General features: G+C 53.6%; 11 protein-coding genes across 11 annotated transcripts; 5 read left to right on the top strand and 6 right to left on the bottom strand.

Annotated features, from left to right (window-relative positions):
• Positions 1 to 56: 56 nt before the first annotated feature.
• Positions 57 to 1,730, top strand: CkaCkLH20_07394 (uncharacterized protein; the record flags this gene model as incomplete). The annotated part of the gene is made up of 1 exon (XM_038890111.1): positions 57 to 1,730. One exon carries the CDS (start codon positions 57 to 59, stop codon positions 1,728 to 1,730), a length of 1,674 nt encoding a protein of 557 aa, XP_038744589.1.
• An 835-nt stretch (positions 1,731 to 2,565) lies between these two features.
• On the top strand, positions 2,566 to 3,423 carry CkaCkLH20_07393 (uncharacterized protein; the record flags this gene model as incomplete). Its single annotated transcript, XM_038890110.1, has 1 exon — positions 2,566 to 3,423. The coding sequence occupies one exon, from the start codon at positions 2,566 to 2,568 to the stop codon at positions 3,421 to 3,423; it is 858 nt and encodes a 285-aa protein (XP_038744588.1).
• Positions 3,424 to 3,943: 520 nt separating this feature from the next.
• CkaCkLH20_07392 (kelch domain-containing protein) lies at positions 3,944 to 5,746 on the bottom strand (the record flags this gene model as incomplete). Its single annotated transcript, XM_038890109.1, has 5 exons — positions 3,944 to 4,679; positions 4,745 to 5,080; positions 5,142 to 5,323; positions 5,423 to 5,510; positions 5,568 to 5,746. 5 exons carry the CDS (start codon positions 5,744 to 5,746, stop codon positions 3,944 to 3,946), a joined length of 1,521 nt encoding a protein of 506 aa, XP_038744587.1.
• A 1,201-nt stretch (positions 5,747 to 6,947) lies between these two features.
• On the top strand, positions 6,948 to 7,688 carry CkaCkLH20_07391 (putative peroxidase; the record flags this gene model as incomplete). Its single annotated transcript, XM_038890108.1, has 3 exons — positions 6,948 to 7,122; positions 7,183 to 7,570; positions 7,622 to 7,688. 3 exons carry the CDS (start codon positions 6,948 to 6,950, stop codon positions 7,686 to 7,688), a joined length of 630 nt encoding a protein of 209 aa, XP_038744586.1.
• A 196-nt stretch (positions 7,689 to 7,884) lies between these two features.
• CkaCkLH20_07390 (family ergot alkaloid biosynthesis protein) lies at positions 7,885 to 8,805 on the bottom strand (the record flags this gene model as incomplete). The annotated part of the gene is made up of 1 exon (XM_038890107.1): positions 7,885 to 8,805. The coding sequence occupies one exon, from the start codon at positions 8,803 to 8,805 to the stop codon at positions 7,885 to 7,887; it is 921 nt and encodes a 306-aa protein (XP_038744585.1).
• A 419-nt stretch (positions 8,806 to 9,224) lies between these two features.
• CkaCkLH20_07389 (uncharacterized protein) lies at positions 9,225 to 10,820 on the bottom strand (the record flags this gene model as incomplete). The annotated part of the gene is made up of 1 exon (XM_038890106.1): positions 9,225 to 10,820. The coding sequence occupies one exon, from the start codon at positions 10,818 to 10,820 to the stop codon at positions 9,225 to 9,227; it is 1,596 nt and encodes a 531-aa protein (XP_038744584.1).
• A 1,186-nt stretch (positions 10,821 to 12,006) lies between these two features.
• CkaCkLH20_07388 (uncharacterized protein) lies at positions 12,007 to 13,155 on the bottom strand (the record flags this gene model as incomplete). The annotated part of the gene is made up of 1 exon (XM_038890105.1): positions 12,007 to 13,155. One exon carries the CDS (start codon positions 13,153 to 13,155, stop codon positions 12,007 to 12,009), a length of 1,149 nt encoding a protein of 382 aa, XP_038744583.1.
• Positions 13,156 to 13,421: 266 nt separating this feature from the next.
• Positions 13,422 to 15,824, bottom strand: CkaCkLH20_07387 (uncharacterized protein; the record flags this gene model as incomplete). The annotated part of the gene is made up of 4 exons (XM_038890104.1): positions 13,422 to 13,794; positions 13,839 to 14,119; positions 15,260 to 15,663; positions 15,725 to 15,824. 4 exons carry the CDS (start codon positions 15,822 to 15,824, stop codon positions 13,422 to 13,424), a joined length of 1,158 nt encoding a protein of 385 aa, XP_038744582.1.
• Positions 15,825 to 16,332: 508 nt separating this feature from the next.
• CkaCkLH20_07386 (37s ribosomal protein rsm22) lies at positions 16,333 to 17,464 on the top strand (the record flags this gene model as incomplete). Its single annotated transcript, XM_038890103.1, has 3 exons — positions 16,333 to 16,398; positions 16,491 to 16,676; positions 16,730 to 17,464. The coding sequence occupies 3 exons, from the start codon at positions 16,333 to 16,335 to the stop codon at positions 17,462 to 17,464; spliced, it is 987 nt and encodes a 328-aa protein (XP_038744581.1).
• Positions 17,465 to 17,900: 436 nt separating this feature from the next.
• Positions 17,901 to 19,023, bottom strand: CkaCkLH20_07385 (nipsnap family protein; the record flags this gene model as incomplete). The annotated part of the gene is made up of 2 exons (XM_038890102.1): positions 17,901 to 18,385; positions 18,447 to 19,023. 2 exons carry the CDS (start codon positions 19,021 to 19,023, stop codon positions 17,901 to 17,903), a joined length of 1,062 nt encoding a protein of 353 aa, XP_038744580.1.
• Positions 19,024 to 22,031: 3,008 nt separating this feature from the next.
• CkaCkLH20_07384 (uncharacterized protein) lies at positions 22,032 to 22,950 on the top strand (the record flags this gene model as incomplete). The annotated part of the gene is made up of 2 exons (XM_038890101.1): positions 22,032 to 22,119; positions 22,241 to 22,950. The coding sequence occupies 2 exons, from the start codon at positions 22,032 to 22,034 to the stop codon at positions 22,948 to 22,950; spliced, it is 798 nt and encodes a 265-aa protein (XP_038744579.1).
• Between the last annotated feature and the right edge of the window lie 25 nt (positions 22,951 to 22,975).

Here is a 22,975-nt window from a genome sequence, read left to right as displayed (position 1 = left end):
ATTGAAGAAAACCAACCAAAGAAAGACTCATCCGAGTCGCAAATCTCACACGAAAAATGGCGACAACAACATCCCTCCTCGCAGCCCTCAACTGCAAAGGCAACACCCACCTCATCATCGGCACAAACCCCCTCGCCGCCGCCCGCTGCACACAATCCATCAACGCCGGCGCAACCCCGATCCTCCTCGCCCCAGACACCCCAGACCTGCACTACGGCCTCCAAAAACGCATCGAGGCAGGCGAGGTAGAATGGCGCAAAAAGGCCTTTGAGGACACCGACCTCTTCACCCTCGGCCGCGACGATGTCGATAACGTCGTCGACGCCGTCTTCGTCACCTCAGGCCCGCGAGACCCGCTGAGCACTCACATCTCGGCGCTGTGCAGGCGGAACCGCATCCCCGTCAACGTCGTCGACGCGCCGCAGCTGTGCTCATTCTCGTTGCTTTCGACACACACGGACGGGCCACTGCAGATCGGCGTCACGACGAACGGGAGGGGTTGTAAGCTTGCGTCGCGGATCCGGAGGGAAGTTGCTGCTGCGCTGCCTACTGATCTCGGAGCGGCATGTGCGCGGTTGGGCGAGGTGAGAAGGAAGATCCAGTCCGAGGACCATCTTCCTGACGAAGTCGATGACTCGTTCGACCAGACGGCGAACTTCAACAAGCTCGTCACGGAGGCGGACTTGGATGCGGCGAAGAATAGAAGGATGAGGTGGCTGAGTCAGGTGTGTGAGTACTGGCCGCTTAAGAGGCTGGCCGCGATCACCGACGAGGAGGCCGATTCCGTGTTGAAGTCATATTCGGCGGCCGTTGCAATCTCAGCGGCGCCGGAGACGGCGGGCAAGCCGCCCGCTGCTGGACTTGGTGCGGGAGCGCGGGTGCCGCAGCGGCAGGGGAGGATTATTCTTGCCGGTAGCGGTCCCGGACACCCCGATCTGCTCACTCGAGCGACTCACAAGGCGATTGAGACGGCGGATCTCATTCTGGCGGATAAGCTTGTCCCGGCAGGTGTGCTTGATCTCATCCCGCGCCGTACGCCGGTACAGATTGCGAGGAAGTTCCCCGGAAACGCAGACCAAGCGCAGGAGGAACTCCATGAGCTCGCTCTTGCCGGTGCCAAGGAGGGCAAGACGGTGTTGAGGTTGAAGCAGGGCGATCCGTTTATCTACGGCCGCGGAGGAGAGGAGGTCGCGTACTTCAGGGAACATGGATTCGGAGATCGCGTCACGGTGCTGCCTGGTATCACATCTTCGCTGAGCGCGCCGCTGTTCGCCGGTATACCGCCTACCCAGCGCGATGTCGCTGACCAGGTGCTGGTTTGCACGGGTACTGGGAAGAAGGGCAAGCCGCCTGCCCCGCCTGAGTACATTGCCAGCAGGACAGTTGTGTTCTTGATGGCGCTGCACCGCATCACAGGGCTTGTCAGGGAGTTGACGTGCTACCTCGAGACTGAGGAAGTTGAGGGAGAGGTCAAGTCTAAGAGGACTCTGTGGCCTAGGAGTACGCCCTGTGCTGTCATTGAGAGGGCGAGTTGCCCTGACCAAAGAGTCATTAGGACGACACTGGAGCACGTCGCTGAGGCTATCGAGTCCGAGGGCAGCAGGCCACCTGGGCTGCTTGTTGTCGGTAGGGCGTGCGAGGCTCTCTACGAGAAGGAGAAAGGGAGAGCATGGGCTGTTGAGGATGGATTCAAGGGGTTTGACCTTGAGGAGTTGCCTGGATTATCATAACTTGCTTCACTCTTGGGCTCTAGAGTGTTCAGGGGCGGTTTAGACAAATAAGCGGTGCAGCATTGCAGGGCGCAGGGTCATGTTATCTTGGGTAATGAATCAATCTTTTTGAACATGAAAACATGAGCAGCTAAAAACAATGGAATTCCAACCTGGTCCCATAATCCATATAAGAGCAAGGCATACGGTCTCGCAACTAATGGAATTTGCTGCACAATACGATGCAGCCAGCCTTATTATTTTAGCTCACTATACCTAAAAGGTACCTTATATATTTGATATTTAATACGTAGAAAGGTTTCTTAATAAGCTTCTAGGCTGCTATAGCTCTAAAGCTGATTTGTGCCCTTCTCAAGGTAACGGCTAAGAACCTTGAAGGACAGGACTTTACGGAGACAGGCCAGACTGTCCTACTTAACGCGGCAGTAAGTTGTCAGCATGCGAGGTATGATCTTTGGCCCTTCTCGTTGAATAATAGCGCTGACATAGGAAATGTACCACATAAACCACCCTCCGACTTTCACTGACGGATCAGCAACACCGTCAATTACGGTACGCATTAAGGATTTCTAAGAGCAGACACACAATGGCTTCACAAGTATTCCCTCTGTTTCCCTTGCTCCCTGGTGAGCTCCGGGACCAGATCTGGGACTTGTCGGTCCGCTCCCGTGATACACGGGGCGTTCATTATTTTTCCATCTTCTCTAGCTATTACGGAGCCCCAGAAAGATTCAGTCACCACCTCATCAAACCAACTAGCAAAGACCCGCTCCATATAGTTGGCGCCGCACTGCCTGCGACGGACGATTCGTCTCTCTCTTGGACCAAAGCCAACATGTCAACCTACGCTATCGATGGTGGTCTCTGGACCGCCTGCAAGGAGTCCCGCGCGGCGATGTATCGACGGTATGACCCCGTCAGGTGGGCCAGCTTCTACAGTCGTCAACGTGAGAAAGGCCGCCCTGATCATGAGAGCAGGATAAGCCGGTACGATAGCGACAAATATTCTCAAATGCCGGCAACCTTCGTCGTCGAAGATGACAGAGAGGGGCTCCGGAATTTTACCGTCCTCCCAATTTACGACCTCATATTCATCCAGCCGTGGCGTGTCAGTCCACATCTTGCTTATCTCGACTTGGATATGCCTTTTTCATGCCCCCAATATGGCTTCGGAGGCGTTCGTCACCTAGCCTTGGACTTTGATCCGACGTGGAGCACGGACGAGCTCCAGACATACCAGAAAACATGGGAAGACCCTGAGGTGGATGCTGAGCTGGATCCTGCGCGCTGGGGGATCTACAACGCCTTGGTTGAAGCCATGCAGGCCACTTTGCGTCTTTCAGACACGACAATCTGGCTTGTCGACCCCAGACTTTACCGAAAAAGCACGGTTCTCACCGAGAAAGATAGTAAAGAAGTCTTTGGAGTTGGCCGTTCCTGGGAGAAGGAGCAGCTAGTCTTCCACGCATCCGATTGCAGATATTATGCCATGCCGGACCAGGCCACGTCCGAGCTATGCGGCTATGGAGACGAGACTCTCGACACGGTTTGGAACTTTATCTATGAGCTTCAGGATATTGCCGCGCGGCAATATGCACTTGACGAACGCGTTCCGGAGGATGAAGTCAACGAGGTTTGGACAGAATTAGGGGTTTTGGTACGCGAAAAACAGATGATGGAACAAACTGCTTGAGGTCTACCAAGAACAGGCAGAGGTCTGACACTTTTCTCAAAGGATTGATTCAAGAAAATACCAGACGCAGTTTGGGGTTTGTCTTAGTCTACGAAAAGGACATCAGATATTTGAACTCTGGCAGTTGAACTGATGGCCTTAGCGACCATGTGTTTAACATGCTATGTCATCACACTAGCTTCTACTTGAGGGTATGCAGGAGGACCAATAAGGCACAATTCAAGCACATAGCCTCATGCGTAAGTCCAGTCTCAGAGTCGCATCAAAAAGACCGCCTTGAACACGCAATTTATGGTGTAAGAGTCATCTTACAAGGGGATGAAAGGAATGCACAGACTCAAGGTCATGGACGCAGTTGAAACATGGTTTTGAATTACTTATTATATATGAGAGCTTGTATGTGGATGAGTTATCCTAGTAGACCTGTCATTTCTCAATCCCGATACTTTTCCTTTCCCGGGACCACCATTTCTTAGCCGAATTGGACCACTTTTCGAAACTGCTTTACAAGGCATCAATCTCAAAGAGAAACCTTGAAAAACTTAGCCACGCAAGGCGTTCCGGCCTCGTTCATCGCGAAGAGCATGTAGTATCCGGGAATGACAACACCATAGTCACTGGGGACACTGACCGTGAACTGCTGTCCATCACCGCCATCCTGTCCACTGAGTGGAATACGACGCTGATCGGTGTTGACGGTATGCGTCGTGGCGCTAACACGGATCATGCTGAAGGTGTACTGGCCGGCCTCCTCCATGGTGACAGTGAGAGGAGCTCCCGCCTTCACATCATCATCCGAGAGGCTCTGAATGACGGGTCTCTTGGCAGGGGTCTTGCCGTCGGCCTCAAAAAGGTACGGCGGGGACCAGAATTGGCCGTCGAAGTGGTTGGCCGCACAGCCGGCACCGCAGAGACCGCCGCCACCAGACCAGACGGTACCATCGGCCATCAGAAGTGCCGTGGAGTGGTAGTTGCGCGGGACGGTGTGAGGAGTTGTCGGGGTGAATTTGCCAGTGGCAGGGTCGAACAACTCAGGGGTCAGTTGAGGAGTGGAGTCCGAGAACAGAGTCATCGTCTTCATGCCGCCGACGATCCAGATCTTTCCGTCGGGAAGAACAACGGCGTTGGCGAATCCACGGTTGTATTGACCGTTGTTGAGCTTTTGGACCTGGACCTGCTGTCCGGGCTCACCCAGGGTCAAGATGTGAGCATTGCTGGTTGACTGGACGCCTGTGTAAGCTCTACCACCTCCGTAACTACAAGCAAGCATGTTAGTCTCTGTAGGATATCTGACAAGGGGTGGGTTTTGGTCATAGCTTACGTGAAGACCTTTCCGGCCACAGCATCGTACATGACGGAGACACCGCACATGGAGTCGGTATCGGCGGCGCGGAGACCGGCAGGGGTGTTTGCGCCGGTGCCCTTGGTATCGTACCAGTTCATCTGCTTGGAGGGACCAGCCTGAAGAACTGATCCGTTCTTCCAAGACCACAACCACGTGTGGCTGTCAGGGAACATGCCAGCTCCCATGACCAACGGCTTGACTGGGCAACCGGCCAGCTTCGTCCACTTGTTGGTCTTGGTGTCGTAGACCTCGCCATTTCGCACACCGGCTCCAGAGAAGGAACCTCCAATGACGAAGACCTTGCCCTCAGAACTGTTCAAAACCAAATCAGCATGTTCCTACTCGTACACTGATGAATGATTCATGTACTTACGTTGTGCAACTAGACTGGTATCCTCTTGAGATTTGCATGTTGGAGAGCGGCGTCCAGGATGAGGACTCGCCATTCTTGAAGTCAAGAACGCTGGTCTTGGCGGCGCTTGATCCGCCAGTGACAATGATGCGTCCGTTCTCGTCCATTGAGGTACCTGGGCAGAACATGTCATGCTGGGTGTTCTGGGGAAGAAGCCAAATTAGCGCGAAGTTCGTGCGTATTTCTTGGTTTGAGGCAGTGCGGCAGGAGATGAGAGTAGGAGGGCACGGATAGCTGCTTACTTGGACGATGGCATCGCCAACCTTTCCCGTCTTAACATCGTAAAGGGATGTGTAGGTTTTGCCGTTGCCAGCTGTTGTCCAACGGTTACTGGATTGGTGACGTCAGCTTTGATCTTCTTAAGACACGCCAAAGGTTGCGACTTACGGCCAGCCACTGGACCAAACCAGCATGTTGCCCGTCTCGGGAAGCAGGGCCACCGAGACAGGAACCACAGGGAATTTGATCATGGGACCCCATTGACCGACATTCTGGGCCTCAGAAACCGCAGAGAATGCCAGCAAAGCAGCAGGAAGGCTGCGGATAGCAGAGTGAATGACAACCATGATTACAAGGAGTGTGGTGAGGAGGAAATGAGAGGTATCCTGAAAGTTGTTGGTTGATGAGGTTGATGATTTCGAAATTCGTGAAGTTCTGCATGTCAGTAATTATACTCATGCCGACCGGTGACTTTGTTCGATCAACCATAATGATCCTCTCCCGCTGTATGTGGATTTGATGTAATCGTGCACTTGCCACTGGCAGCTGAGTGAAAAGGACCGGATGTTTCAGGCAAGCATGTAGCCACTCATTTGGTCTAGACAACTCACCACAGTGGCGTCAACTCGAAAGTTCGGGCAGATCAGTTGAATACGATCGTAGATCTCAGGAAGCTACAGCCAAGTTTGCCAGTGCGGTGCCCGGAACTTCCAGTCAATTTGGAGGCGTTGTGTCTAAATGTCGAAGCTTCTCAACTTGCCCCTGAGCTACAGTCTGACCGTCCTGACAGACTGCTTACAGCTCTGGTCTTCTAGAAGTAGTTCCAAGAACCCCAGTTTGATGATTAAAAGTTTTAGTGCCAGAGCGTTTAGCCGTGGCGGCGCACCACGCTTGTGCTTAACAGCTTTAGAACTCAGTCTAACAAGGACTAAATGCCTGCTTCAGAAATGCGACTGCCAGAATAGATCAACTAGCCTCAGAGAAGGTTTCCGTACCTGAATGGTGTCCCTGCGCACGACCTGGTGAATCGCCTACGCTAATAGTTGTTCAGCCAAGTCAAGATCCGCCATTCCATTAACATACCATGGATAACCTCCCGTTATTCAGGCAAGTCGTCTCTTTGATATCAAAATAGAGTTTCCGGGATGGATTGGCGTTGTCTAAACCGTTTTCGTAACCCGTATATCGTAAGACTACAACCAATAGAGACAAGCGTTGGATTCCATGTCCAAAACTGGTAGGTAGCCACAAAAGACCGTTGACATTACCCTAAACGCCCAACAAATCCTCAAAAGCGGTTCAAGCCTGCGACTGTCTGGGTTGTGTCGTTCAATTCATCTTCTGTGTCACTCCTTTACCATCGAGGCCTCATTCAACCTCATTCCATAAACAGATTCTCATACGATGCCTTCCTTTCACAAAATCGTTTCTTTGCTTGTTCTTGCTTCCACGGTGTGTAATGCAAAAACATGCCCCCCGGTCTGGACCAAAGTTGCAACGGATCTCAAGGCCACTTTTCAAGGATGTCCAGCTGAGGCCAGACAAGCCATGAGAGCCGCGTTCCATGATTGTTTTCCTGGATCCTGCGATGGCTCCCTGATTCTGGCCAATGAATGCCTTGACAGGGAAGAGAACACTCAAATTCAGCCAATTTGCGAGATTCTGGGCCAGAAGGCCGTTGAATACAAGGTCAGCACGGCAGACATGATCCAAGCAGCAGCAGGTACGTAACTGAATCTTGTGTCCTGAAGAAAAAGACTCGGGCATGCTAACTGAAGACTAGCATTCGGTGTCGCTGCCTGCGGAGGGCCAAAGACCTACTTCTTGGTCGGGCGAAAAGACTCCAACTCACCCAACGCCGAGGGTCAGTTGCCCACACAAGACTCGGATGCCGCTACTCAGATCAAAGCCTTCAAGAAGAAGGGATTCTCTTCAACGGATCTGGTAGCTCTCGTGGGTGCTCACAGTGCTGGCATGAGCTTACAGGAGTTATCCTTCGACTCCACACCCGACAAGCTCGATAGCACTGTCTTCTACCCGGAAACGGTTCAAGAGACTTCGCCGACTTCGCTAGGCAGCGACTTTGCCCTCAGCAACGCGACTGAAACCAAGAACATTTGGAAAGGATTCGGAGCAAGCCAAACGAGATGGAACTCTGCGTTCAAACTAGCGTAAGTTTGCAGCAGCCTGAGGCACCCTGAGTCCTACTGACCTGATCACAGCATGGGGAAAATGAGCATCATGGGGAACGACCTGGGAAAACTGACAGACTGCTCCAAGTTGGTCTGATCACTTCCAGGTATTTTAATATGGTCACAACGTAGCAATTTTGATATCAATGTTTTGCATGCATTCAAAAGGGCTTTTAATCCAAAGGGCAAACTACTGACTTTCGGTGTTCCTCCGTGATTAAGTCCCGAATTTTCTTGTCTCCTGCTTGCCTCCGAGTCTTGTCCGCTCGTCTCGCACTGGTTCGGTTGAATGTTTAGTCAAATATCTCTGACTTATGAGCTTTGATCCACGCCGCAAATTTAGTCGGCTCCCTTCCAGTATACTTCTGAATGTTCCCAGAGGCCTCCTTGTAGAGTTCTGATGGGTATCTCACCGAAGTATCCTCCCCCTCCAACCAGTAGTCAGCGAGGTTACGCGCCAGAGGTGGCGGAACCTTCTGACGTGCCAGGAACTCCGCCTCATCAACTTCCTTGACTTTTATCTCCCTTCCAAGTTCTTGGGAAACGATGTTCCATGCCTCTCGCTGTGACAGCAGTTCAGGGCCACAGAGTGGAATAATTCGCGATTCGGTGGTTTGCTCGGCGAGCGTTGCGCCAGCGACATATCCAATGTCTTCAGGGGCGATGTAGTCGCTTATTGAACCAGGCCTCAGCACATAGACTTCGCCATTCTTAACATCTTCAGCATCCCCACTGATGTTGCTGCTGAAAAACATGGGGCGGAGGATCGTGTGAGGCAATCCGCTCTCAACCAGTGACTTCTCTGCTCTACCGTGAAGAGAAGCAATGGGGCGTGTACCAGCGATGGCGGTCTCCACATCCGGGTAGACTGTGTATGACGAGAGGAAGACGACGCGCTGTATACCTGCCTCTTTCATGGCACCAAAAGCTGAGCGCATGGCATCTTGGGCCGTGTGAACGGCGTAGGTGAAGGCAATGGTTGCGCCTGAGTTGCTAATGGCATTACGTATCGAGTTTGGGTCGAGAAGGTCTGCCTGGATGCGCGTGAAACTGCTCTTTTCTTCAAGCTCTCGGGACAGCCCTGGAATCGGTTTCTTCGTGTCACGCATTGCCAGGAAAACACGGCAACCACGTGCGTTGGCCTCAATAGCTGCCGCTCGTCCAATCGCACCAGCTGCGCCGAAGATAATGACAATAGAGGCAGACGACGTCATGATGACTGAAATATCAGAAAATAAGTTTTGAAATGGTGATGTAGTGGAGTGAATTGTTAACTTTTGGACTTGTCTCGGTGCTGTTGATTGAAATCAGAACGTGGTAAACCATATCGTTTCATATACTTGATATCAGTATCGGAGTTCTCATCAGCCGGGAGTCGACAATTCCGAAAGTCGAATCCCTCGGCTTTTTCTTCAGTTCGTCGAGTGTCAGAACTCCGTTAAGTCCGTCATGACTGTCAGGGACAGAATGGCGGAGGGGGACCGGGGGGCCCAGCCTGATAATAACGTTAAGACCACACCAGCCAATCATCGGACAAGAAACGGCCAATCCGAAGCACGAGCGAAGTTTATGTTGGCAAATTCGTAGATCAACGTATTTGTATTATGGCACTGTGCCAGGTCTTATCTGAGTTCTAAGAGCGGTGGCGCTGGACAAACATTCTGTTCATCATGCTCCTCTTCTTCCTCATCGGATGCGCGGGCTGGTTCCAGATGGGCTGGTCAGGATCGTAGCCAACCAAGCAATTGACAGTCTCAGCACCCTCTCCGGCGTCGTTGATCTGGCTGCCAACAGGGTCACGCCATTGACCGCTGAGCTTGATGTATCCGTCAAGTGCGGCAGTCATGGCCTTGCCAAGCTCAAGAGCCTTGGAAGCACGGCTTTGAGAGTAGTAAGTGAGCAGAGAGCTCGCCGTCTCCCTGTCGCCGCTCTCAATGAGCAGCTTGGCGCTCGTCTCGACCCAGTCAACGTCGCTGCGGCTCTGGTTCTCGAAGCCAGTGAGCATCTGCGTGACGATGGGGTGGAAGGTGTCCGGGGCGGAGCACATGTAGTAAAGCACACGCTTGAAAATCCGGCCGGCGAACTCGCTGGCCTCCTGGAGCTGGTAGTCCGGGTTCAAGAAGCTCCCAGAGGCTCCGGTGGTCAGGTAACGGTGCTCGCCGAACTCGGACGGGATGCTGTTGACGCCGAGCCACCACGGGACGAAGGGGGCGGCGACGGAGGCAGTGGGAGCGTTCCAGATGCGGAGGAGGTCGCGGTCGATGCCATCCTTGAGGCTGACAACCTGTCCGTAGCCAGCCTCATCGTCGGAGATGCGCTTGTCGCGGACGCGCTCCATGAGCTTCTCCTCAGTCACGGGAACCATCTCGAGAGTAGCATTCTCAAGAGCGGCTTGGGACATGAACTTGAAGCCGCCGTCGCGAGCGGTGAGGTTCTCGCCCTTCTCGCCGTAAGCGTTGAAGATGTTGAAAGGCACACCGCTGTTGGCATCCCACCAGCCCTGCTCGACGGCGAATGAGACGATGTTGTCGGAGCCCATGTAGTCAGAGCTGTTGGCAAAGTCGGTGGGGAAGTCCTCGATGTAGCCCGGGTACAAGACGCGGACCTCGTCGGTTTTGAGACGCTCGGCAGCCCACAGCTTCTTGCCGCCGGCCATCTCCCAAACAACCCAGCCCTCGTCCTTGTCGGCAACAAGGTGGGTGTTGCCGCCGTAGGTTGCCTCGCCGTACTGGTTCATGAGCTGGCCGATAATCTCAACACCCTCACGAGCGGTACGCGCGCGCTCCATGACGATGCGCGCAAGGTCGCTGTACTGAATGCCGTGCTGGGGCGTTGGGGTCATGTTGACCAGTTCTTCGCGGTTCTGAGCCCAGACATCACGGACGGTGACACCGTTCTCATTGAGACCGCCGTTGGTGAGCGGCGCCGGGAAGCCCTCGAAGTCGGAGTACTCCATCGACAGGTAACGGTAAGTGTGGTTGACCTGGGGGATGGTGAACAGCTCGCCCGGGATACTGGCCTTCTCCGTGACGCCGACGGTGATGGTGGCGTTGGCGGCGTGGTCACGGGCCGGAAACAGCTGGAGCCAGTGAGAAGAGACCTCCTCGCCAGTTCCGCCGACCATGACGCTGCCGTCGGCCGTGAGGTCCTTGCCGACGTAGAAGGCGTAGCTGGCGGAGGCCGGCCCGGCGAGGGCCGCCATCAGAACGGCAGAGCTTTGGAACATCATCTTGCCCGTTGGTTGACGGAGATGGCTCTTGCAGGAAGAGGTTGGGCAAGTGAAGGATTTTCTACCACGGAACACGAGAGAAAAGAGAAAATCGAGGCGGGACCTCAACTACCCTCTTTGAGACCCATTGGCGGCAATGATGTCAAGGGAATCGCCGACGTGACTTCGGCCTGTGGTACCCCACACCGAAATTTCCGGTATCGCTAGCGGTGAAGATAAACGCGTCAAGGGCCGTAATAAACACGGCTAATTGACCTCGATAAGTGCGCAGTTTGACAGGGATGATCTTGTTTTTCGTGAAATGACCCCAACGGTTTGCGGGAATTGAACACTCTTTCCCCAGGGACAAGGAACTATACCCGCAATATTATTCAATGCGGGAAAATAAGCGACTCAAGTTTCCTGATTGGAACTTCTGCACACATTCTCGCCGACTCAACTCTACAGGTTAACGCGAGTTAACCGCGGCGAAGACCCCTCATTGGGTGGACACTCGCTGAGTTTCCGAAGCATGACCTGATTACCCGCTGAGTCGTGGAAGAAGGATTCCTGCTTCTCTTCATACTCCGTCATTTGCTGAGTAGTGGAGGCTAGTCAAGAACCGTTTCGATGAAGTTGTCGATCACCACGTTCCTGGGTCCGACTCAATTACACTGCGCTCTTAGGAACTTTACAGAGCCCCAAGTCAGGTTTTGTTTACTAACAATGCGATGTCAATTGTGCAAGCCAACATATACACGCCTCAAGTCTCATTGCTTAGAATTCAGTCTTTTCGAGAGTCTTCAAATTTTGTTAGCGTTAGACAAGTGTATGTTCTGAGTAATGAAGTTTTTGAACTGATGACTGCTGCCCAGTGCCATAACTAGTTGTCCATTATTCTGACTTGGACCGAAAACTCAACATGGCACTCAGTGATCATCGAGTCTAAACTGATCGCAGGGGGTGAGGACCGAGTTGCCTGCAGAAAACCCCATGACCTAGGCCTACATCTTCAATATTCTCAGCTGTTGTAGCATCAGATAAACCGCTACTAGGCAATCTCTACAAACACTGCCCCTCTCTGAACCTCAACGACCATTTGACTGGCTTCGTTGCTCAAGTCCTAGAACTTTATAGAGAGTCTTATATTGGATCGCTGCGAATCAATAGTGTTTGAATTGGAACTCTCGATATGTATTGGCTTTGCTCAAACGATGATTATCGTTTTCGGCTCCAACTTCTTCTCTTCGATAATTCCAGCGGCCTCACCGTCCATCAAGCCCACAATTAACGAAGTACTAAAATGGATATACTCCGATTCCTCACAATTTCCGCCATTCTTTCTCTTCAAGATGAGTGGGAGACCGCAGCCTTGTAATATGCAGACCGGGTCACCCACCTCAACTCCATCAGGAGCGACACCGACACGACCGCCTTCCGTTTCGAAGATGTGATAATCTTGAAGACTTCCATACGTCTCTTCCAATCTCATCTGAGCTGCGGCCTCCATGTCTTCGTCTTTGTGGGGAAGGTTAATTGTGCCAGAGTCCGGCGTCGTGGCATCGGTGTCGACGCGATAGAGAAAGCTTCGTAGTATCCAAGCCTCCCAAGGCTCAATTTCATCGGGCGAGTGATATGTCCGTCCGAGTTGAACCGTGATTTGGTCGGCCGAAAGTTCCGGTGACTCATTCTGAGAAACAAGGTCGTGTAGAAGATAAAAGGCAAGACGAGCCGTATTGTGAGACACCTCGAGATCCGTTTCAAGAATCATGAGCCGCATCCAGACGCCCAGAAAGGGAATTCCGCAGCGGGACGTGGCATGATTAGAGGCCAGAAAGTTGAGAAGCTCTCCATTCGTTCTGCCCTGCCCGATGGACCATCCCGACACGGACGCCACGTTTTCCAGCTCATAGCCGACACCAAAAAGTTTGGCTCCGGCAGCTGTAGGAAAGCGCTCAGTTTTGAAACTTCCGAGAGTAACAAGACCCTTCTTCACTGTGCCGGCCAACGGACTCAGTCGCCTTCGGTGCCTGCTCTGGCTGAAGGCCTCGAAGTTCGGAACCCAGCTGGGAAAGCCAGGGGCGGCGACGGCGGAGCCGGAGTCATTGAGAAATTCCAGAGGCTCTGAAACCTCGCTGCTCCTGCTTCGAGGGTCGGCAAGCCAGCGGGATACGTATTCGGTGTAGACGTCACCGACGGAAACGTCTCTTCTGTAGTTGGGCTTGATGTCCAGCTGGGATACTCCAAGAAGACCATATACGAGATCCTTTGGGTCTGTAGCCTCCATCTTCATGCTGTGCATGAGCACAAAGTACCATTCCAACCAGATATGGCCAGATTTACCTTCCAGCTCCATCGGTTTCTTGAATAGATGTTGTTGCTGATTATTGCTGGACAGTCCTGTCTGAACCTGATCATGCTTGACCAGCACGACAGAGGACTGAACTAACCTAGGCCAGTCCGGGCCACTGACGGAAAGATGAACCCAAGCAGTAGGTGATATCCATTCAGGTCGGACTGAAGAAGTAGCTGAACTCATTGACTGTTGCAAGGCATATTTTGCTTTGAACATTAGGACCGCCACTTCTTTCGCCACCGAGTGATGTATCATCTGGTTTGGGGTCACCAAGAGCACCCTGAAAGCGGGGGCGACCTCTTGGAAAATCCATATTCTCTGCCAGTAGCGATCACTGCAAAGACGGATGATTTGGTCCCAGGCAGTGTCTTGCTCCTCATTACGACCATGACCGCAGAGACCGGGGAAGCTTTCATCCACTGCATCTTGAAGAACTCTTCATCGGAGCCCGCTGCCACTCTCGCAACATAGATGCCCTGGATGGCTTTAAAGGCTACCGCCCGGTCCTGCGTTCCGAGCCAAGAGAGAACGCAGGTTGCAGATGAGTATATTCTCTGCATGAGTCCGAGCTGTTCTGACCTCTCTTCCAGATCGGCCTGATCGATGCAAACAGCGTCCACCCAGAGAAGGAAGTTGAGGCTATGCTTCTTGTTGGGAAATTGAGAGAACCACCGTTTACGTACATGACGTAAGGCGGCTTCGAGGTTGAGAGTTGCGTCAAACGGTGCAAACATTTCCTCTTGATTGGGGCCTTCTTCTCCGAGCACTCCTTGATCAAGATTTGTATGGGCGTTGTTTGGGCGGCGTCACCCCAGAGGTAGGAAAGGGCGAAAAACACCGGACGGTCGTTGAGCTTGACCGTTCGTAGGCGGCACCGAATGGGACCCGGATCGTCATCTGCTGAGACGATTTCAAGCAGGCGGATCTCCGTCTTTGACGAATTAAGTCGCTCGGTGTAGTAAGGCTGGGCGTTTTTCATGATCAGTCTTGCGGTATGAGCCTTTCTTACGTTTGGGAACTCCTATTTCGGGGAGGGAGGCCGATTATAAAGCTTTATGATCGAAGGAGGAATAGAGTTGAGGGCTGCATTGCGAGAAAATGAGCCTTACGAGGCACAGCAGCACCAACACGGTGATTGAGTCTCGGCACAGCCCTTGAGGTCTCGTCGGGTCGCATGGATGCCGGCCGCATGGGTCGCACAGTTAGCTCCCAGTCATGTTCTGAGAAATCACAAACCGTATGTCAAGGATTAAGAAAATTGACATGATGGATACTTATCTATAATGCATTTCCTGCTCTCTGATATCTTCTGCCTATTGACACATGAAAACTTTAGGCGCGGGACTAGGGCTATTCGCTCAGTTGGGAACTTGGACTCATCCAATGAAAGCTCTCCAGTGAGAGATAATTGCTTAGTTGTCTTATTCTAGATCAAGCTTCTTCAGGGTGTCCTCGTTGGAAGTAAAATCAAGATCTATCTAAATATTCGTCATTAATGGCCTTCAAATGAAACATTCTGATATCTCAAGTAAAGACAATGTGATAAGTATGCCATCGAGCGCCAACTAACGCCAAAAATACTTACATAAGGAGTCAGCTAGTGTATTTATTTAAGAGATTTTTTGTTACTTAATTAAGGAATTCTGAAAGCCTGTTTTTAGGGTAAAATTGGGGATGACCTTTTTTGGCGTTGGTTGGCACTCGATAGGATAGGGTGATGGCTCGAAGAGGGAATTCAGGAAGGAATAATGCAAGTTCGAGATACCTTTATGATTGTTTCACACTACTGGTTCCAGAGGCCTTTCTCAGTATGCATATTATTATTTATACTCGAACGTTTATGAGCCTTATCTCGAGACACACCAAGACTTCTCCTGGGTCTTCACAATCTCTGGCACTTTGGCCTTCTTCTGAGAGTCTCGATTCTTTGAGACCAAGAAAGAGCTTACCAAACTCCAATCTTCAGAATGCCATGGGTGGCAGGGTGATTACTCTCCGCAGGGGAACGGTCATCCTGCTTCAATCACACAGCGGATTAAGACCAGTCGATACCATATCCACACCCTATTCACCTCAACTTCACAGTAACCTCCAAACAACTAACCTTCCTCCCTCTAACCTCATCGCCCCCAAATCCCGCATCATCATCCTCCACAACAACATCATCAACAGTCCCCACCGTCCTCGTCCTGACCTCGACCTCACAGTCCCTCTGCTCCGTAAACCACGCCGCGACACTAAGCACCTTCTCAATCGCCTTCCCGGTGCCCAGCACCACCGCCTCGCCCTCGGTCTTGGTGCCCCCGTCGCGGTGCAGCAGGTCCACGCGCTGCGGTAACGACATGCCCTTCGTGGACGGCACGTTGCCCTTGATGGATCTGTCGAGCTGTTTGCGCACGCGCGAGACGGCGGCCATGAAGGGCGTCGACGAGGACACGTATATCAGTTTTGACTTGGAGGAGATGGGCTGCTGTGATCGGGCTAGGGCGCGCTTTTGGATCCTGGTGCCTGGGCGTGAGTGTTAGGTGACGTGGTCCATGAAGAAGGCTTTGGCTGATGTGGGACTTACCTTCAGGCAGACGGGGTAGCTTCTCTCTTGATGAATCTTTTCTTCTTGAGTCTGAGGCGGTCTTGCCAGGCTGCTGCCGGCTGGGGTGTGTTGGCGCCATGATAGGCAGCTGTGTGAGTTTAAAGGTGGAGGATGAGTCGAGGCAAGGGCTGCTGAGTTGGACCTCTTTTGTTGTTGGAATATCGATGCCTTTTTTATAGGGTGTTGTTGTTTCCGTGGCACTTGATGAGAACCCGGGGTGATTGAGGTGCTAATAATGTTGAATATGATGATATCGGAGATACCTTATGATGAAGTTGAAAGTTCATGAATGAGCCGTCTGAACCTCACCACCCCAGCGCAAAAAAACCGATAAAGTGGATCCGCATCTCGCAGCAGGTGCACCTCAGCGGAGGCAGGTGCCCTGTGCCCCGCTAGCGCGCGTCACCCCACCGACCCCGGTCCCCCCAAACCTTCGACGATGACGAGATGCGATCCGGAGAGCTTCAACATCCACCATGAGCTAACTCACATACATCCAATCGCCCAACGCCTCGCGCGGCTGCCTGCGACGTCTCCCTCAATTCGAACACATATTCTGATACTCCAAACTCGCACATCCAGGCAACATGGCCGTCGCAATCTGGCCACCGATATCTCCAGAAGAGCTCGCGATCAAAAAGGAGGAATCCCTCGTGAGTGACATCCTCACCCAAGCTCGAGAGCAGCTTTAAGGCGCATACCACGACGAGACAAGATGCTGATCAGGATCAATTACGCACCGCAGAGGCGCGAGCTAGAATGGATAGTCACAGAAACCCACGAAGTCCTAAAGGACATCCGCCACGGCCTGCAAGACTGCTACGCCCTCCTCGCCCCAATCGACCCGGGAAGCACCCTCGTAATGTCGACGCAGCGTAACGAGCGCGTCAAGGGAACAGTAACCCGCGTCGGGACCCGAATAGTAAAAGGCGTACGTCTCCCTCTCGCCGTTCTCTCGTCGCTCAGCTGACAACGAGCTCCCAGGCAGTGCACCTACAACTAAAAACCCTCCCAACCCAAACCCTCACCCTCGACCCCTCCCACCCAGTCCACATCGCCGCCCTCGAGACGATACACACCCACCTGACAGAATGCATCGACCTCCTCTCCCTCACGACCGACCCCTCGCCCTCGCAGAACCCAAGCCAGCTCGCCGCGCAGCTGCGCATCCTCTCCGCCTCCCTCAACGAGTCCTCCTCGCTCCTCAAGGGCCCGCCGCTGCACGAGTCCGATCCGCGGTGGCAGACGGACTCGTGTCCGCCGGTCCACTTCACCCCGCCCCTCCCGCCCAACATCAGCGTGCATCTGGCCTTGCAGGAGTCGAGTCTGGTGCTGTGGCTGCGCGCGCTGGAGCCGGTCGACGCGCCGCAGAACTTCGGGACGAAGCTGGGCCTGGCGCTGGGTACGGTACGGAGGCTGGAGCACGACGAGATGGATCGGCCTTTTCGGTTCGCGTATAGCAATATCACGGACGGTGGGGAGAAGCACAAGCACGGGGGCGCACATCCGAGGAGCAGGCAGAGTAGTGTCAGTGGACTCGGGACGCCGTCCAGTAACGGGGAGCCGAACGAGGTGTTCGTGAGGGAGAAGGTCAGGGTGGAGAGCTTGCCGGACCCCAACTTGATGTCGTTGTCGGCAAAGTTGGTTGCACTAGGGCACACGCTGGCCGGTGCCCGGAGAAATCTGGCGGCTGTTATGGGAGAAGAGATTGATGAGTAGGAGTTCATGGTGCACTAATGTTCCATCAATGGCAGACGCATTTGCATGTAGAACTGTACAATAAGCTGTACATTGTCTACGCGCAGTGACAGGGAATCTGTTAATCGTGGGATACCCCGAAGCTTGGTAATGGAGGCTTGCATCAAATATAGAGGTTACTGTTTTCAAATTCCTATGTACTGGGTTTTACCAGTATTCTGTACATATCAAGATTGGTAACCCCTAACGATCCTTATAAGCTAAGACCAAGCGTCCATGTCCAGCCAAGCAGGTGGGCACCTCAATGGGCTCGCTTGTAGCTGACAGGAAGTCCAACGTGGGACGGGTTGTTGTATGTATCATGCGTGCGTCGACAAATGAAAGTCGCGAGATGATAATTCGATGTCAACGCCACACATGCCTGAAAAGTCCAAACAAAGTCATGTCGTAGACCACCTCATGCAGTAGGAGACCAAGGCATGGGGACAAGAATTCTCGACTTCATGGTTTGGATAAGAGGAACGGTCTTGTGGACCGTCTCGCTCCAGCCCTCATGGTTCCAGCTCTTCTCGCGGCGGATCTTGCGCTCCTCCAAGTTGGCAAACTGCCACAGGTGGTGGACGGTGTTGAGGTCTCCGATCTGCACGAACCAAGCACCGACGCCCTCCATGACCTCACGTCTGGCCTTCAGACCCCGTCTCCAGTGGGTCTCCCACTCGAGCAAGTTACCGGGGTGCAGAGTGTAAGATCGAAGTTCGAAAATGCCACCGAGCTGGCGGGGAGGAGTCGTGGGCCAGAAGGAGAACTCCTGCATGAGGGATGTCTTCTTCGAGGTGATGAGACTCTTGAGTTTCTTATCGAACTGAGAGAACTCGGGGTGGTTTCCAATGTTGTGGATCGACTCGTGGTAACCCTGGTATCTCTGGTACTCCCAAATATGGACTGTCGAAGCTAATATTAGCAGCTGTTTCGGCGGTGCTTGAGCTCCTTGAAAGTAACATACCAAACGTGTTGCAGTCGCCAACCTCGGTCCTCCAGCTTCCTACCAGATGGACCTTGTTCTCCGGCATGGAAGCCATGCGCGGGTACCAGTTACCAACGAGCTCGGTGTACTCGTCAACCTTGTCGGATTTGACCTCGTGGAAGACGATCGAGTGGACGTACTTGCCTCGGGCGAGGACTTGACTGAAGCTGGCCTCGAGCTGCGCGTCCAGCTCGCGACCCTCCTTAGTACCGTAAATGAGGTTGGTCAGAGGACCAGCCTTGCGCGGAGGCTCCGAAGCGGCCTCTGCCTTCTGTCCTGAAGTAGCACTCAAGGATGAGCCCAAGTCCGAGGCAGGCTCAGACGCAGGGGGACGAGGGGAGGATTGATACGCACTTGCTTCCCGTTGCTTCTGCTGCTCCACCAACTGCTCTCGGAACTGCTTCGATTTCTGGTTGAAGTCGGCGACGCTTTGAGGAGCGGCACTGACGTCGGCCATGGAAGGGACCTTTCGCTGCTGGCTCGTGGAGCTGAATGCTCGCAACGCGGATCGCGGGGTCGCCGCGCCGGCTGCTCGCACCAATCGCTGGCTCAGCATTGTCGAAGGTGTTGGTGGTGGGATATAGGTAGTTGAGTGATGGGATGGGATGGGATTGGTGTAGTGGTGACGACGTGACCTAGAGGTGTCTTGTCTGCGAGAGGGATGCTGTCCGTTCGCCTGGTCCGACAAAGAATGGACAGACTATCTTGTCTCTTTGTTTGCAGGTAACAAGCCTCTGGTACGGGTAATGTGAAGAAGGGAAGGAAAACGATATTCGATACGTCTCGATCGGCAAGAAGCAGGAAGCACCCGAGAGCAGGGGATTAGTGGTTTGGTATTGGATCACAGAACGGGAAGCAGTAACGGCGTGCTGCGGCGGCGGCGACGGCGGGATTGGTGGTCTGGTTTGGTAGCAGCGGTAAGGTGGTGGTGGTGGTCAGGTCGAGACCGTGCTTGGGAAGCGGCAGAATGGTAGACTGGGCTAATGGGATGAATGTAATTGGACGAGTAGAGACTGATGGTCGGGCTACAACCGTGCGACCTCTGTGTCTTTGAATGTGCTTTCCCCGCACTATTCTTCGGGTGAGCGTTGAGGGAGAGAGCAATGCAGAGAGCTCTTCAGGAGGTGCGTGGTGGTGTGGTGTGTGGTGTGTGTGTGTCAGAAGGAAGACAAGACCTGGATGAATGTGACACAAGGGAGGAGGAGGTTTTGGCTGGTTGCTCTGCTTGAACTGCTGCGACCTCCTGCTGCTGCTCTCTCCTCTTTTCCTCCATCTTGCTGCTACGCCATTGGCACCACCACCACGCCAGTCCACGCCAAGCAGGGCCCCGAACCTGGGGAAAGCTGACGCCTTTGTGACGGCAACGAGGAGCGGTCGAGGAGCTGAGGTCCCCGGCTGTTCCAGGCTTCGGTACGTACCGCCTCCAACTGCGCTCAAATGCGGAGAAGGGTCAGATGATGTCACATGCCAGCATGCGGCAGGGGTGGTCGGGGCCATTAGTGGCGACGGACAATTGTTTCAGCGGCAGCCGCAAGTGGCAGACCGGAAGTGGGGTCGTGGGGTACCGGGACGTCTCCCGGTGAGGAGCGGCGTAGGATCAGCTGACTTTCACAATGTCTCTTTCTCGGTTCGATTCAGCGAGAGGCCGCATATCTAAGAAAAGCAACCTCAAGGAGGAAACACGAGATAATGGTACGAAGGTAAGAAGAGGGGTAAAACAGACAACGAACGACACGACTACACAAGTCGGATATCGTCGGAAGAAAGGCGGACAAATAATCCAGCGAGATTCCCATGCTCAGCTGATGTATCAGAGCATCTGTGATCTCTGCAACGGGTCTCTTCTACGTACATTGTCTTCCGAGAGCTAGCTAATACCTAGGTAGTGAGTGAAGCCTAGCTCCTGCAGGATAATCGTTGCCGTTAAGACTCCGAAGATAGCTGCTATTGTCACGTGACTTTTGAGCTCCCAAATCTAATGCAACATGCAGTCCCATTCCTAGCTGCTTGAGTATAGTCCTAGCAATAAATTTCATTCAATACAGGCACGTCTGATGAACTGGAAATCAGTTTAATACCGAGGTAGTTGCCTGCCACTGGCACGCAAGAGCATCGCCTTCTGAATTTCAGGAAGCGAAGCTGGCCCGTGCTCCCAGCAATTGACGACCCACTTCTCTCCTTCCTCGCTTGGATGCCTCAGGCCACAACCGCCGCATCTCGGCTACGGGTCCAACCGCCGAAAGCTCAATCGGAGGAAAAAGGCTCGTTCTGATAGCTTCACATCGACCCTCGGAATCCCGCCCGCCATCAACCTCTTTCCAATCCCACTCCCCGGTCAAACCCCCATCACAAACCGTCACCATGTCTTGGCTCGGAGCTCGCGCCCTCAAGAAGTACCCCACGCCCGTCCGTACGTGAACCGCGCCCGCCGCGCCTCGACCCGTCCCTCGAAATCCCGCCGCGCAACATTGCTAACCTCCCTTGCAGTTAAGCCGATGGCGCCCTTCTTCGCTGCCGGTACGTCCGAAGACCCCGAATGATATCTACGACTCCGACCACGAACGATCGCGACGGAGATTGAGGAGGAGCGAGCGACAGAACAGGAACTGATTGTGATATAGGTCTGGTCATCGCCTACGGCATCAACTCTGCCCAGAACGCCATGCTCAAGTGTACGTCGCACCGGCTCCCCATTCTCGAAACGAGGTACTCACACGCAGACCGCAGCCGACGAGTGGAAGAACGATGCCCGCAACCCCCTGGCCAAGAAGGCCCACTAAGCATTCGATGGGATATTTCCGGGCTATGGCATAGACAAGCAGCGGGGGAAGCCTCTCGAGGACGGAGGGACCCGCCAGACGCGTATTCATTATGGACGCTGTACCATAGACAGACGGCTTGGAGTCAATTGAGCTGTTGTACTAATCGATTGATCCCCATGTCATCGTGCGTTCCATACTTGCGAGCTCTGTGTGGCCCTGTGATATCAGAAATGGTCGATTCAAGCGGAATCTCTGGATAGAATTTGCCATTGCAAACGTAGAGTCGGTAAATCACGGCCAGCTGCTCTACGCGAAGTCCGGCGCACGTTCAATTGAGCCGAGTCCGGCAAGTAGGAGGTTGCTCCGATCAACATCCGTATCCGCATCCGCTTCGAGGCCCGGACGCTCGGAACGGAGATCACGTGACTACGGCACCCATGACCTTGGCCTTGACCCTCACGTCTTGGGCGATGAGCTTTCGTGTTAGTTTGTCCATTGATTGAGTAATCGAATAGAAGTGATTCGAGGCTGGTCAGGTGTTGTGCACCGTGAAAGATATCACACTTGATAACTTATCCCACGCCATTCGGTAACGTCGCGGCGTAGAGTCATTGTGGATTTGTCAGAACCCACCTGCCAACTTCGACCTCACACCTTCCCTCTCATAAACCACCTAAATATACTCATGAAGATTCCCCTTCACCTGCGCATTAACTCGAGACTTCTTTCTCATAGGACACCTTTTCTGATACCCGTGGAACCCAGACAGCCGTCTCTATTTGCCCAAACATTCACTTGCAAAATGTCCACCGCAGCAACACAAGCGCCCAACGGCGCTGCAAAGAAGCCGGGCAATGGCAAGAAGGAGATAAAAGTCGTCATGCTCCACGGTAAGATATGTACCATATATTTCATCGAAACTCACGCGGCTCTCATTGAACACCCCTGCAAGCTTCACAACCACCTTACCTCGCAAGACAAGTAATCACGCAAAAACACTAACATGCCCAGGATACACCCAATCCGGCCCCCTCTTCCGCTCCAAAACCCGCGCCCTCGAGAAGCTCATCATCAAATCCCTCAACCCCTTCAACATCACCACCTCCCTCTTCTACCCCACCGGCCCCTCCAAGCTCTCCCCGCGCGACATCCCGGGCTTCGTCGCGGACGAGTCCACCCCCGAAGACGAGGACCTCGACGCCTGGGCCTGGTGGCGCAAGGACGAGTCCTCGGGCGCCTACCGCTACCTGGACCAGGGCGTGTCCGCCGTCGCCAAGGCCATCCGCGAGGCGGCCGGTGTCGACGGAGTGCTGGGTTTCAGCCAGGGCGGCGCGTTCGCCGCGCTGTTGACGGCGATGCTGGAGAAGCCTCACCTCGAGGTCCCGGAGGCGTTCCGTCCTTGGGTAGAGGAGCTGAGGGAGGCGAACGGGGGCGAGCCGTTCAAGTTTGCGGTTATTTACTCTGGTTTCTTCGCGCCGCCCGAGGAGCTGAAGTGGGCTTATGAGCCCAAGATCAAGACGCCTACGCTGCACTTCATGGGTAGTCTTGATACTGTTGTCGAGGAGTCGCGGAGCCAGGGGCTGGTAGACAGATGTGAGGAGGCAGCGGTTGTTATTCACCCTGGAGGACACCATGTGCCCATCTCGAAAGAATGGGCCATGCCGTTGATTGGGTTGATCAAGAAGATCGCCGACCAGGAGGAAGCGAAGAGCAAGGTGTAAGGCGCGAGATGGGCGGAATGTCGCC

The sequence above is a fragment of the Colletotrichum karsti genome (genome assembly GCF_011947395.1).
Source record: "Colletotrichum karsti strain CkLH20 chromosome Unknown Scaffold23, whole genome shotgun sequence".
Lineage (NCBI taxonomy): Eukaryota > Fungi > Ascomycota > Sordariomycetes > Glomerellales > Glomerellaceae > Colletotrichum > Colletotrichum karsti.
Note: the sequence above shows the minus strand (reverse complement) of the source record. Positions and strands in the feature narration are given on the sequence as shown.